This window comes from Parasteatoda tepidariorum, chromosome 10 (genome assembly GCF_982258835.1).
Source record: "Parasteatoda tepidariorum strain Cologne lab strain chromosome 10, Ptep-v5.0, whole genome shotgun sequence".
Taxonomy (NCBI): domain Eukaryota; kingdom Metazoa; phylum Arthropoda; class Arachnida; order Araneae; family Theridiidae; genus Parasteatoda; species Parasteatoda tepidariorum.
Window position 1 is genome coordinate 27,147,817 of NC_141764.1, and position 14,268 is coordinate 27,162,084.

General features: G+C 25.1%; 2 protein-coding genes across 3 annotated transcripts in view; one reads left to right on the forward strand and one right to left on the reverse strand.

Annotated features, from left to right (window-relative positions):
* The first annotated feature begins 215 nt into the window (after positions 1 to 215).
* LOC147802464 (uncharacterized) lies at positions 216 to 3,557 on the forward strand. The gene has a single exon (XM_087153150.1). The coding sequence runs from the start codon at positions 498 to 500 to the stop codon at positions 3,150 to 3,152; it is 2,655 nt and encodes an 884-aa protein (XP_087009276.1). The 5' UTR covers positions 216 to 497; the 3' UTR covers positions 3,153 to 3,557.
* Positions 3,558 to 9,380: 5,823 nt separating this feature from the next.
* Positions 9,381 to 14,268, reverse strand: part of HBS1 (translation elongation factor EF-1alpha (GTPase) HBS1) — a 38,132-nt gene continuing 33,244 nt past the window's right edge. Inside the window, exons 14-17 of one of the 2 annotated variants that reach the window (XR_011637504.2) lie at positions 13,806 to 13,979; positions 12,127 to 12,427; positions 10,949 to 11,304; positions 9,381 to 10,439 (exon numbers count right to left, since the gene is read on the reverse strand). Coding sequence is in view for 1 of the 2 variants with exons in the window: in XM_087153678.1 (XP_087009804.1) it covers positions 11,151 to 11,304; positions 12,127 to 12,427; positions 13,806 to 13,979 (629 nt within the window). In the remaining variant the exon portion in view is untranslated. The remainder of the gene's footprint in view (positions 10,440 to 10,948; positions 11,305 to 12,126; positions 12,428 to 13,805; positions 13,980 to 14,268) is intronic. The other variant, XM_087153678.1, reaches the window with a different exon arrangement.

The window sequence follows — 14,268 nt, forward strand, 5'->3', positions numbered from 1 at the left end:
CCTACTCAATTGATTTAAGACAAGGATTTTGTTACCTGTTTCTCCTAAGACTCTAATTTAGGGGCTCTATTTTTCCTTACAATCAGCAATGATGTCAAAATATTTTTATCCAATCAGATTTTTCGCACAGTGCGTAAACAAAAGAAAGCTACAAGCATATATCGTAGGGATTTTGTGGCAGTCACACCTTTTACTTATTATATCTTTCAGCAGAAAAAGGTAGTCGGAAGCTATGTTTCAAGCAATATTTAAGAACGAAAAAAAAAATTGAAGTCTCATAAAATACTACGCTTAGCGCAAGTAATCGTTATAAGAACGATATGATATGTTTTAATTTAATTCTTCAGAATTTTTTAGATTATCAATTAGTTGCTCTTAATAAACAATGATTTGGTTTATAAAATGTTATTCTATTAAATTAATTTTCTTCTACACTATTCTTTAAATAAAATTTCATTCAAACTATTGTCTCTTGGCTCTTTAAGATAAAAATTGAAATGGATAACCACTCGCCTGCTGACCCTGCTTTTGACAAAGTCAGGAAAAGAATTACAGAAATTAAAAGAAAAAATAGAATTCTTTGCAAAAAGTTTGGGATGTCTGCTGTAAGTAAAACTTCTGTTGAAGATGTGAAAGATATTTACTCAAAACAAAAATATGAAGTTTTTGATGAAGTGGAAGCTTCTGCTGTTGAAAACTGTTATCAAAAAGCCTTAAAGTTGGCCGAATATTATTTAAATCTGAGAAAGGTAAAGAAACAGCGGAAACTGAATTCAAAAATAGTTTCTCAACAAAAAGATAAACACTTTGACAAGTTTCCTATGGTTTCACCTGAACTTGAAATTGGGAAAAAGCAGAAGTTAAAAAATATCCCTCTCATTTCCCCTGAAATTAACAACTCTATTAATGACTCTTTTTGCAGTAATGGTGCTGTAAAAAAGTCTAATGACAAAGAAAATAGTGTAACAATTGTGGATGGTGATTTATCTTCTCTCTGTAGTAAAAGAAAGAAACAAAAATTACAGACAAGTTTCTCTGTTCTTGACTCTCATTCTGTAAAATCAAATGATAAAAGTAAATCACAGAAAGTAGTAAAACGACTAAATAAAAGTAACCTCTCATCATCAATTTGTTTTGAAAAATGTGTGGAATCTTCACAAAATGCTTCAGATTCTCCCCCAAACAGGCAAATCAATTACACAACGGATGATTTGTTTGAGGATGTGATGTGTATTTCAAATTCATTTCAGAATTCTGAAAAGTTACCACTAGCTACAGGAACTTCTTGTGATAATTCAACACCTATTCAAGTTTCAAGTTCTATTGCATTGAAAAGAAGAGATAATGCTAATTCTGATCTAGATATTGTTTATCTCGAGAGTGTAAATTGCTCAGCCCATAAAAAGAAAAATATTTCAATAAGAAAACAACATAAAACTAAAGTTATCAATGAAAGAAAACTTGCATGTGCTAATCATCCAATTATAAATTTAAAAAACGTTTCTAAGAGACATGTTTTAGGAAGGAATAATATTAAAATTACATGCAATCAAGACATTAATGGAGGACTTAATGAAAGTATTCATTCTGATCAACCATTCGCTATTAGTAATGGAAATTGTGCACTAACAAGAAGTGGTAATGTTTCATCATATCTTAAAAATCCTAGTTCTGATTTTGTAAATTCAAGTATAACTGCAAAGTCTTACGAAAATGTTAAAAATAAAAGTATGTTGAATGTAGAAAAGACAAAATTTAATTATAATAATTTGAGTAATATCAAAGGAACTAATGTACAGGTTATACCAGAACTTGATTCAGAAAACAAACTTGAAGTTATAAATGAGCTTGATTTAACTGAAGGATCTCAAGCAATTGTAGATAAACATGATTTGAAAGAAAAAGCTAGTGAAGCAATCAACATTGATTTGACAGAAGATCTTAATGAGGTGATTTCACCAGATATTGATTTGCCCAAAGAATCTAGTGAAGCAATCAACATTGATCAGACAGAAAAGGCTGGTGAACTGATTATACCTCAGTTTGATTTGGCAAGAAGGACTGATGAAATGATACCAGAAATTGATTTGTCAAGCGAATCTGGAGAAGTAATCAACATAGATTTGTTAGAAGATTTTGATGAGGTGATTTTGCCAGAACTTGATTTGACTGAAGAACCTGTAGATTTTACTATTCCTAGACTTCATTTAACAGAATCAGTTACTGATTTAAATACAGATATTGAGGAGTCGCTCAAGTCCAAAGGTGTTGTTATTCGAAGAGGAAGATGGTCAGAAGAAGAGGAAAATCTACTTAGGAGGAATTTCAAAGATTTTCAATCTCGATTTGGTGTTTATGATGCTCAGCTTTTGCTAGGAATGAGAGGTCTGGTACCTCCTTATAAATATGAATTCCAAAACTTTAAGAAATTTCTGAGAGTAAAACATTTTTATGTTAGATTGGGTAGAGATATCAATGAAAGAACACTACATAGTATATATAAGAAAGCCCGAGATATGTTTAGTCCATTTAAAAAAAGTAAAGATTGCACATCTAGTGATGTTGCCTCTATTATTTTGTTACAAAAGAGATATGGATGTAACTGGAGTTTAATTGGACAAAAACTAAAAATAAATAGCATGGATTGTTGTAAAATTTATATGCGTAATAAAACACCTTACTTAAAAGGTAAATGGTCTAAAAGTGAGGTAATACAACTAATTTCAGCAATTAAATCTGTAGAAAATGTTTCTGATTTGTCTATTGTTAGCTTAAAGAGAATTTCTTGGGATAAAGTTTCTGAACTTGTGCCAACTCGAAATGCTAATCAATGCTGTATCGAATGGATAAATAATCAAAGTAAAATTTTTAAAAATATTTCTTATCAAAAATGGAATAAATCTCATTCAGCGAAATTGATAATTCTACTTAAAAACAAATTTAAATACTTTGAAGAATATCTTATAAATTGGACAGAAGTTTATAAGCATTTTAAAAATGTAGTTCACTCAGAAAATGCTTTAAAAAGAAAATGGTTTATTATAAAATTCAATGTACCAGATGAATATAAGATGAATTTTTCTAAGATTCTGGACTTTTGTCTGAAAAAGTATAATAAGTATATTATGGAAATAAATCAAGAGAATTTTTAAAGCTTCTTTAGTGGGCCTTTTTTTTCTATTAATATAGTAGTATTCAATAAATATAACCATTCTATATAGGCAGTAAAGTTATGAAATCTAATACAAACTATCACTGTATAAATATCATAATAACATGCATAATTGTATTATATTCTCTATCTCTCACTTTTTTTCATTATTCATAGCTTATTATCTCACATTTTAAGTTCTTGAAAAGGAAATGGAAATTTTTAATTGTTTAATATGGTTTGGAATATTATTGAAAGTACTTAATAGCTTTTTGCCTCTGGGTTACAGGAGGGCAAAGTATACTTGATCACACATAAATGGTTCAGGTGAAATTCAGAGGCAGCCCTAGGGAAATTTTTAGTCTCATTAATAAGAAATTGCAACGAAATAGTTTATTGTATGCGCCAGGGTTCGTTGATTTAAATCAGCTTGATTTAAATCACGATTTAAATCATGATTTAAATCAAATGATTTTTTTAAAAAAATCATTGATTTAAATCAACTAATTTCTTTTATCTATATATATTGATTTTAAAAGTTAAAAGACAGTGTTTTAAATTTTTGATACTTCTATTATTTTCTTTTCTTAGTATTAAAATTTAATTTAAATAAATTGCTGCATTAATTAATTTTAGTTAACGAAATTACTTTCTTGGTGTGTGTTAAATTCCAACACATTTGAAATTACATTTTTAAAAATCTTTTGATTCTTGAGATTGAAAGTACAGATTAAAGTAAACATTTAATGCTGTCTTAATATAGACTTGCATAGCTGTAGAAAGTAATTAATAAACATGAATTTTTTTCAAAAAATAATACAAGTAATGTTAATTAAAATTCTACCTTTTGAATGAAAAAGCGTTAATTAAAATCTACATCATATTTTATTGGTGGAAAATGTATATTTCTGAAGCTTGAGGTTATATTAAAAAGAAATTACCGTAATATGCCAAAAACAGAAAAAGAAAAAAAAAACGGGCTGATGAATTCAGATGTTTTTTTTCCTATTGTAGTGTCATTCTTCCCTTTCAAACTCTTTCGAAGTCTATTTGATGCAGTAGGGTTATTAACTGGTATTTTTTTCTCATAATATGTTTACAGTATCTTTGACATTATCTGATTTTCTATAAAGAAATTTTGTGAAAAAAAATTCCAATGAATACATAGATTTTCTAATTTTTTTTTTAGCTTAACTTATCTATTTTGATATAGAATTAAAAGTGAAAATTTTAATATAAAAATGTATAGATTAAATATTTTTTTTTTTTTTTTGATGAATACTTCAGATGTTTTTTAACATTTATAAACACAGTCTGCTACATTTATTTTGTCATTTTAAAAATCATGAAAAAAAAAAAGAAATCACAATTTTGAATTAAAGTTATGGTTTGCTAACTGAAACTTTGTTTTAATAGTTAAAGCACAGGGGTCTGTCCAAGCCGGTACCTTTACAAATTCAACATTAGGAAAAATGATAGAATAATCACACAAAATACTTATTCTTAAAATTTTATTTTTGTGTCTCGTACAAAACAATAAATCCATATTTTTACTATATTTGTGTTGATTTTTTAATATAATTTTTAATTTTCACAAAATAGGTACCTCTCAGAAAGACCCAAACAGACCCCTGAAGTATTATTTAAATTCTCTATTTCATCTAGTCTTTAAATTTTAATCATGCATTTCTTTCAAAATGGTTGCTATGCATTCAAAGCCATGTTTTAGTTAGAGCTTCTAAAATATTGTTACAATATAGTTTTAATATTAAGTTAATTTGTTTAAACATTTATAATTTTTTTATCATAAATTAAAGTTCTTACAGTGTATTTGAATAAAAATCAAAAAAATCTGATTTAAATCAAAAAAATCCGATTTAAATCAAAAAAATCTAATTCTTTTGATTTTTTTTAAAAAAATCAAAAAAATCACGAACCCTGGTATGCGCAAAAAAAAAAGAGTAGAAAATTATTTGTGCAGAAAAAACCTTATGAGGAAAAAAAGAAACATGGACTGGGTTGATGGACAAAATAATAATATTTTCTGTTATGTTTAAAGAAAAAAATACATTTTGCATTTTTTGTTACGTTAAATACAACACAAATAACCTTAAGTGCCAATCCAATTTGTTTGTTTGAATTCTTTTAGTTTAGATATTAAATTTAGTTTTATAAATTATTATTATTTCAATATACATTACAACTTCAATCAATCATTTCTCATAGAAGAAGTTATTGTGTATGAAAGATACGGAAGAACGATTAATGTGGGCCAATGTTAAATATTAAGTAATTATTTGATATGTATGAGAAGTAATTAATGAGTAATGGACTTAAAAATAAGTTTATTATTAGTATAAAATGAATTTATGTTCATTATATAAAAATACTTGCAATGCAAAAGAATGAGTAGATTTGCTTATCTAAAGTATTTGAAAATTTTGTTTTGAATATAAATGTTTTCTACTCTAGAATTTAATTTTTTGATGTTTGTAATCGACACACTCGCATGAATACAAAATTTTGCTCATTGTAAATCACGATTTAAATCAAATGATTTTTTTAAAAAAATAATTGATTTAAATCAACTGATTTTTTTAAATATATATATTAGCTTTAAAAGTTAAAAAACAGTGTTTTAAATTATTGATACTTTTTTTATTTTCTTTTCTTAGTTTTAAAATTTATTTTTAATAAATAACTGCATTAATTAATTTTAGTTTACGAAATTACTTTCTTTCTTGGGTGTGTGTTAAATTCCAACACATTTGAAATTACATTTTTAAAATCTTTTGATTCTTGAGATTGAAAGTTCAGATTCAAGTAAACATTTAATGCTGTCTTAATATAGACTTTCCTAGCTGTAGAAAGTAATTAATAAACATGAATTTAAAAAAAATGCAAATAATGTTAATTAAAATTTTACCTTTTATTTGAAAAAGCATGTAATTAAAATCTACATTATATTTTATTGGTGGAAAATGTATAATTCTGAAGCTTGAGTTTATATTAAAAAGCAATTACCCTAATATACCAAAAAGAGAAAGAGAGAGAGAGAAAAAAGGCTGATGAATTGAGATTTTTTTTCTCTTGATATAGTGTCATTGTTCCCTTTCAAAGTCTATTGAAGAAGCAGTTGGGTTATTAACTGGTATTGTTTTTCTCATATGTTTACAGTATCTTTGACATTATCAGATTTTCTATAAAGAAATTTTGTGGGAAAAAAATTCCAATGAGTACATAGATTTTTAAAAAACTTATCTATTTTGATGTAGGATTAAAAATGACTATTTTAACATAAAAATATAGATTAAATATTTATATATTTTTTGATGAATGACTACATTTATAAACACAATCTGTTACATTCATTTTGTCATTTTAAAGATCAAGAGGAAAAAAAAAAAAAAGAAATCACAATTTTAAATTAAAATTATTGTTTGCTAATTGAAACTTTGTTTTAATAGTTAAAATTCAGGGGTCTGTCCAAGTCAAATTCACTAACTTTTAGTGGTACCTTCACAAATTCAACTTTAGGGAAAAACTGTAGAATAATTTCATAAAATACTTTTTCTACAAATTTTATTTTTGTGTCTCGTAAAAAACGATAAATCCATACTTTTGTGTTGATTTTTTAATGCAATATTTAATTTTCACAAATTATGTCTAAATTTTCACAAAATAGGTACCTCTCAGAAAAACCTTGACAGACCCCTGTAGTATTCTTTAAATTCTCTATTTCATCTAGTTTTGAAATTTCAATCATGCATTTGTTTCAAAATGGTTGCTATGCATTCAAAGCTATGTATTACAATGAAAAATTATTTTAGTAACTTAGAGCTTCTAAAATATTGTTATAATATAGTTTAATATTAATTTAATTTTGATTAAACATTTATGAAGTTTTTTTAATCATAAATTAAAGTTCTTACAGTGCATTTGATTAAAAAAAAAAAAAAATCACGAACCTTGATGTTAAGGTGTGCATCAATAGAATAAGCTGTAAATACAATTATTACATTAGTATCAATTAATAATTGAGTTGTGGAGAGTCGTTGAATATTTGTCTCTAAAAACTGTCTTGAGAACTAGGCTTGCTAGTCTAACATAGCTAAATATTTTTTTTATAAAAATACTATTTATTTGAATTATAGTAGCATACTAAAAATAAAAAAACAGAGTTAAATTAGTCAAATATGGGCAGAAATCGCAGAATAGTGTATGATAGCATTATTTTGACAAATAATATTTTATTTATTTATGACTTCTGTTTTTACTTTTTATTTTTTGACTAAATAATTATTTCTTCTTTTTCTAATAAATTTTTTATGAAATAGCATTATTTTAAATCAATCTCATCAATTTTATTTTTTAACTTTTGAATCTTTCATATTTTTGTATTCTATATTTGATTACTATATAATATATGAAATAGTGAAATTTATTCTGTTATCATAAAATAAATTGTATCATGGAAAAGACTAAATCTATTCAAATCGATATTAATTTATAATTAGGCAAGTCTTCCCCATTGCTTTGACGGTGGATGAAAAATAAGCACTTGAAAAAAGGGTACAGAAAAAACACCTCATAAGTAACTATATGAAATTAACTGCCTATTCAATTGTCCTTTTAAACCACAATTTAAAGTAATGAAATATTTATTCAAATGAAATTACCTATATTTTTTAAAATATTTTAATACATAAAGATTGATTTAAACACTTCATAGTACTTAAGAAAATGATTACGGTTCTTAACACCTCCACTATGCATTTTTTTAAAATACAGTACAGAACCCGTTATCCGGAAATCAGAAAACCGGAACAAAATTCGATTAGTTTTCCCGTCATTTAAAAAAAAAATTTTTTTTTTTTCCTCATAAGATTTTAGGATTTTTCGCTCTTTTTTGAATTCGAAATAATCATTAGTGAATTACTTCATCGTATTTTCTTCTTTTTAAGATTATTTCCATTTTTTTTAGTTGGGTTTAACTATAAAAAAACGGCTTTTTGTAGCGATTCAGAAAACTGGAAAAATCTGTTATCCTGAATATCGATGTTCCTGATCGTTCCGGATAATCGGTTCCCTACTGTAGAAGAATAACACTGGGAACCAAATTTTTTTGTTTCATTTATAGGAGTGCTTGATCTTACCGAATTCAGATAAGGGGATTTCAAATCTGAAATTAATTATGTTAGAAAAATTACAGATTTTTTTTGTCAGGATGTACAAGTTTATGAAGAATGAATAGAGGTTTATATATACAGTACAGAACCCGTTATCCGGAAATCAGAAAACCGGAAAACCAAAAAACCGGAACGAAATTCCATAAATTTTCCCGCAATATTTAAAAAAAAAAATTTTTTTTTCCTCATAAGATTTTAGGATTTTTCTTTCTTTTTTTAAAGATGTTTACCTTACCATCATTTTGGAAATAATCATTAGTGTTCATTATTTTTTCTTCTTTTTAAGAATATTTCTAAACATTTTTTAAATTGGGTTTAACAATAAAAAAAATGGCTCTTTGTAGCGATTCAGAAAACCGGAAAAATCAGTTATCCGGAATAACGATGGTCCCGATCGTTCCGGATAATCGGTTCCCTACTGTATATATATATATATATCTGTGTGTGTGAAAAAATCCAATTGTAGGTAGGTTTGTAGACATGCAAAATGTGCAATAAATGATTAAGTAGGTTTAAAATTGCTCTTAAGTTTAATAAAACACACTTATAGTATGACCATGTGATAATATCAGACAATGCTTTTCCGACTAGGTATTCCTAACAAAATTTTGATTTTTTTAAATGGCAGTTATGATTTTATTAAACGATGTGATAGTTTTAGCATTGTTTTGATGGTAAAATTATACCGTTTTTGCAGAGCGCTGGATATTATAGGCGGCGATATTATAGGAGGCGACCACTGTATATAAGTTCAAGTGAAGCTATCAAAATTTAAGAAAAACTGCCATTAAAATTTTTATCCTAAATATTTAATTGATAATCTGTCATAGGTAAAAAAATGAAAGGGGCGTTTTCCAAGGTAAAAATCTTAATATTTGTAAATTAAAAACAAAATTTTATAATTAATATGTGTTTTGCAATTAGAGTGAGTTAATAAATTTAGCTCCTAATTATACAAATTAATTTCGCATTTAGATCTTTAAAAAAGCAGGCAAATTTATATCATAAATAGGAATGACATAAAGAAACAAAGGACAAACAAGATTTTAATATTTTTTTATTGATGCAAAATATTTGCAAATGTAACAATTGAATAATATAAATATATTACAAAATATCCAAATGTACTCAAATGAGTATGGTTATCGCCAGGTATTCATTTCAATAAGCATTAACCTAGAAAAGCAATAATGTTAAGTACTCAAAATATTTATATAGTTATACTTTGATGACATAGTTACAAATTAAAAAAGAAAAAAAATCAGCTCCCAAAAGTTATTATTCAAAGCAGGAACAATATATATCATTATCCTATTAGGATCCATATCACACCATTCCCCCCCTGTTTAAAAATTATTTTGAGCATCTTAAACATTGTTATTTGAATTTTTAATTAAATATGTACAGTAGCTTCATAAAAAGATATGGAAAAATTTGCCATAAAATATAACCCTTAACAAACAGTTATTGAAACAAACTATAGAAAATGGAAAACATTACTAATTATTGAATGAAATAGAAGAGGGTTCAAAATTTAAAAAAATAATAATAATAAAAATATTAATTGTTACAGCCTAATATCTAAATGTTAAATTATAAGATATATTTATCACAAAATTTCATTATAACTAAACACATAGTCATGTAACTGTAAATAATTTTTTTAAATATATTTAAAAAAAAAAAATTCTTATAATTAACTGGCACAATGTTTCTTGTAATTACAATAATATTTTAAATATTGAGGTTTAATAATTTTGTTGGGATACACATAAAACCATAATTGATTATGGTTTAACCAAGGGCTTACAGTTTTTAGTATGTTGTACTAACAAAAAAAAAAAAAAAAAAAAAAAAAAACTATGATTTGAAAAACAAAATAACAGAGTTAAATTTTTTAAATTATAAATGACAAATTTATTACTTCTTAAGGGAAGAAACTTTGATTTAAATCAAAGCTAGTATAATAATTTTTTTTGTTAGATCACATTTTATACAGTTCATTCGTGACTTAAAATTTTAAATGCCTTTTACTTATTGATTCATCTTTTCAATTTTTACTTAACATATATGCTTTATATTCAGAAATTAAAAATATTCTATTAAACAGTATGTTTTAATAAAGATTTTTTCTTAAAAATTGAATCAATGTTTTTTTTTTCATTAATTAATTTTCTACAAGTAATTTATAATCTTAAATTCACATGTAAAAAAAAAAAATAACACTAAAATCAGGTGGAATAAAATCACTGAAAAACATAAGTGTGGATATCTATGAAGTTATTTAAAAAGTGTTTGGTTAAGTTATAGAAGTTAATAAATAATTAAAAAAAGTTTATTATAAAAATTACCTGAATTAAAATTTGTATTGAATTGAAGTTTAAATTGAATTAATAATGTAAGGGAAGTGGAACATTTTTCTTAAATAAGAAAAATATTTTCTTTATGATGGAATATTTTCCTATAATGCAGACAATTTATAAAGAATTTTTTTTTTTTTGTACGCATAATATGTTATAGAGAAATAAAAACATTAAAAACATAGAAACAAAAACTAGATTCATGAAATAATATAGAATATAAAAACATATTGCCATATAAAATCAACAAATAAATAAAAAATTTTTTTTTTTAACGCAGAAAAAATAGTTCAGGTGAAAAATGTTAACAAAATTTTAAACGAAACATTTGGCATAAATTTTGTTTTACAAATTTACTTGGCGAATGACATAATCTGACTAATAAATTTTAGAGATAGATTAAAATGCAACTCATTAAGAATATAATGCGACTTACCAAAAGATTTAATGCTACTTGATTTCTGTCACTAAACCAGCAGCTACAGTTGAACCACCAGACCTTAACATAAATCTACCCAAATCTTTGAAATCTTTAAATAGTTCTAGACAAATTATTCTATTGACTTCTATTTCAACAATGGCACTACTATTTTTAGATAAACATCTGTAAAAAATTATGCCAGTTAAAAAAATTATACACAAAATTGTTTAATCTTTATAATTAATGATTCAAAAATAAATAAATTTAATAAATGGTAAGTGTTTTATAGAGTAAAATGTTTCTTTTTTCTTGCAAGAAATGCATATCAATGCTTATTATTTATTTTATTTTTGAAAAAATATTATTACACTTTTTAGATTTTTTTTAATAATACTTACGGAAAGATAAGATATATAAGATAAAAAAGAAAGGAAAGATTTAAAAGATAACAAGAATTGTTTTTTCTTATAATGCACAAAAAAAATTTGCCTTCATATTTTCTAGGAAATATATTAAACTTATCAAGTAGTAGAATAATTTTTTTTATTATTATCAGTGCTATTTTAATAAATAATTCTAATTTATGATTTTATTATTTTCACCTTCCATACAAACAAGCATTTTCTTACTTTAAATCAAATTTCTGAAACAGTAAGATTTTAAGTTTTTAAAAATCAGTTCATAACCAGGGCTTTATTAAAATTAACAGTGAATTTATAAGAAATAATTATATAGAAATTTTTCGTTTAGTGCAGTAAAATTTTTAATATGAATTAATTAGTAATGTTACAAAAATTTGTAAGATTACTGATTAATTAAAATTACCGTGGAATCACAAAAGTCTGAAAATTTCTTATTCTGGAAATTCCATGAAATGCGAGTTTGTTAAGAGAGTGACAACCCAGAATATTTATGCAACAGGTTTGATGGGTAAAATTAATATAAAATACAAAAAGAGAATAATACAAAATACAAATACACAAGAGAAATATTTTTTTTTTATACCTAGGTCTTTTCCTGACCACTTCACCAGTGCTCCTATTCAGCTGCGATATTAGTTTTGTAATAATAGCTTGCTCACTCAAGCTTTGATAATGAAGTATTACAGGGAAGCCTTTAGTGATGGGAATACTAATATTAAAAATGACTAGGCGAGCCTCAAAGCGACTTGTGACCTTCACTGGATTCTCAATACTACAGATCATGCTTCCTGAAGATATGTTGTTGGGATCAATCCCTTGAAGCTGCAACACAACATGATCACCCGCAAATCCATAAGTAAGAGACCTTTCATCCGATGACACTCCTAGATTCAACAACAAACGAAAATTTATGAGTCAGAAAACTATAAATTTTAATACTGAAAAGTAAGAAGGAAATGATTTTAAACTGTAGACTGATTCTTAATTAAATAAGGCAAATGAAAATATCGTTCAAGTGATGAAATTCTCTTTATTTACAATTTTAGTAGCATTTTATAGTTTCTTTCCAGCCCCATACTTCAAGAATAAAATCATAAAAATAATCAATGCATAATAAACTTAATAAAAGAAAAATATATTCAAAAAAATTATTAAACAACAGACGCCATAGCAACACATGCAATGATGATGTTCTTGAACACTGTTCTTGAATAGACTTTATAGATCAAAATGCTTTCTGAATGATTTGAGTTTTAGCAGAGTTTCTTTTAAAACCCATAGATAAATAACTAAATAGTACATAAAAGCAATATTAATGAAAAAATTAGCATTATGTGATTTATTTCTTAATTTTTTTTTCTTCAAATCAGGTGCTTTTCTAAACTTAATTAAAGTTTTTATAATATAAAAAAAGTATAAGTAAAAAAATAACTGAAACACAATTAGGTAGTTTAAATATTATAAATAAAATTATATTTTTCTGATACCAAAAAAGTTATGAATCAGAAAAATATAACTTTTAATGCTGAAAAATTAGACGGGAATTGTTTGATATATCAGAAGGCTTCCTTAATAATTTGAGTTTGGTAGAGTTTCTTTAAAACCTCATAGATAAACAATTAATTATAGGAGAAAAAAGCAATATTAAAGAAACCATTAATTATTTGATAGATTAGTTTTACATAAAACATTTACATTACTTGATTTATTTCCTTAAAGAAAATTTTCTTTAAACCAACTTTTAATCAAATACTGAAGATTTTATTATACAAAAAAAGTATAAATCAAAAGATTAAATAACTGCACAAACACAAAAAGAACAGTTATTGAGGAAATTGATTTAAAAATATGGAAATAGTTTATTTTATTTATAAACAGTCAATATTGTCTAATTTTATTACCAGTGTATAACTGACAGCTCCCATGACTGTTTCATTGCAATTAAATCGTTGAAAAAGTCAATTAATACACTAGAAATTAAAGTAACTACGATTTTTTGTTAGACAAAGATTTATAACAATACCTCTTTTAAATAACCAAAATAGAAATAATTCATTACACTCTAAAAATATAAGAAAAAGAATGAATTAGAATTCTCAAAAAAAAAATTTTAACGTGTAAAAACAGGCTTGAAATCAAAACAAAGCTCAGAGAGTATTAAAAGAAAATAAATAAAGAAAAGAAAACTTTTAAAGAGTAAGAAACCAATTTTCCTTAAACTTTTAACAACCAGTTCATTTAAGACGTGTTAAATAAGTGTACCTTTTATCACTATCTGTTCCCCAGCTGGCATAACTAAGGCTTTATCACCACCTTTGACGAATCCACCTTCAATTTTTCCAGCTGCACAAAATCCTCCAGTGGCACCTTTGAAAACATCACTAACGCACATTCTAAATGGCTTGTCAACAGGTCTTTCAGGAATACGAAATTTATCTGTTTAAAAAAGATCTTTTTATAATATGAATACAAGATGCCAGTTATAATTTTGTTTCCATATGAAATATATTTTAACATAAATTTTAAGAATTATTAAAGTGAAAATACATGAACTAAAGTTTTATAATTTTAAATTTTTGACTGGAGAGAATAAAGAATTAGATTCAGGCGTTGCTTTAGAATTTTTTTAAAAGGTCTTATTTTTATAAAATTACAAAAAATCTACTTATAATTTTGTGAAAATAAGGTCTTGTTTTTGTTATTTTCTGAAAAACTACTAAGGTGA

Excerpts from the sequence above, each read along its gene's own strand:
- LOC147802464 (XM_087153150.1), top strand. The coding sequence starts at position 498 with ATGGATAACCACTCGCCTGCTGACCCTGCTTTTGACAAAGTCAGGAAA.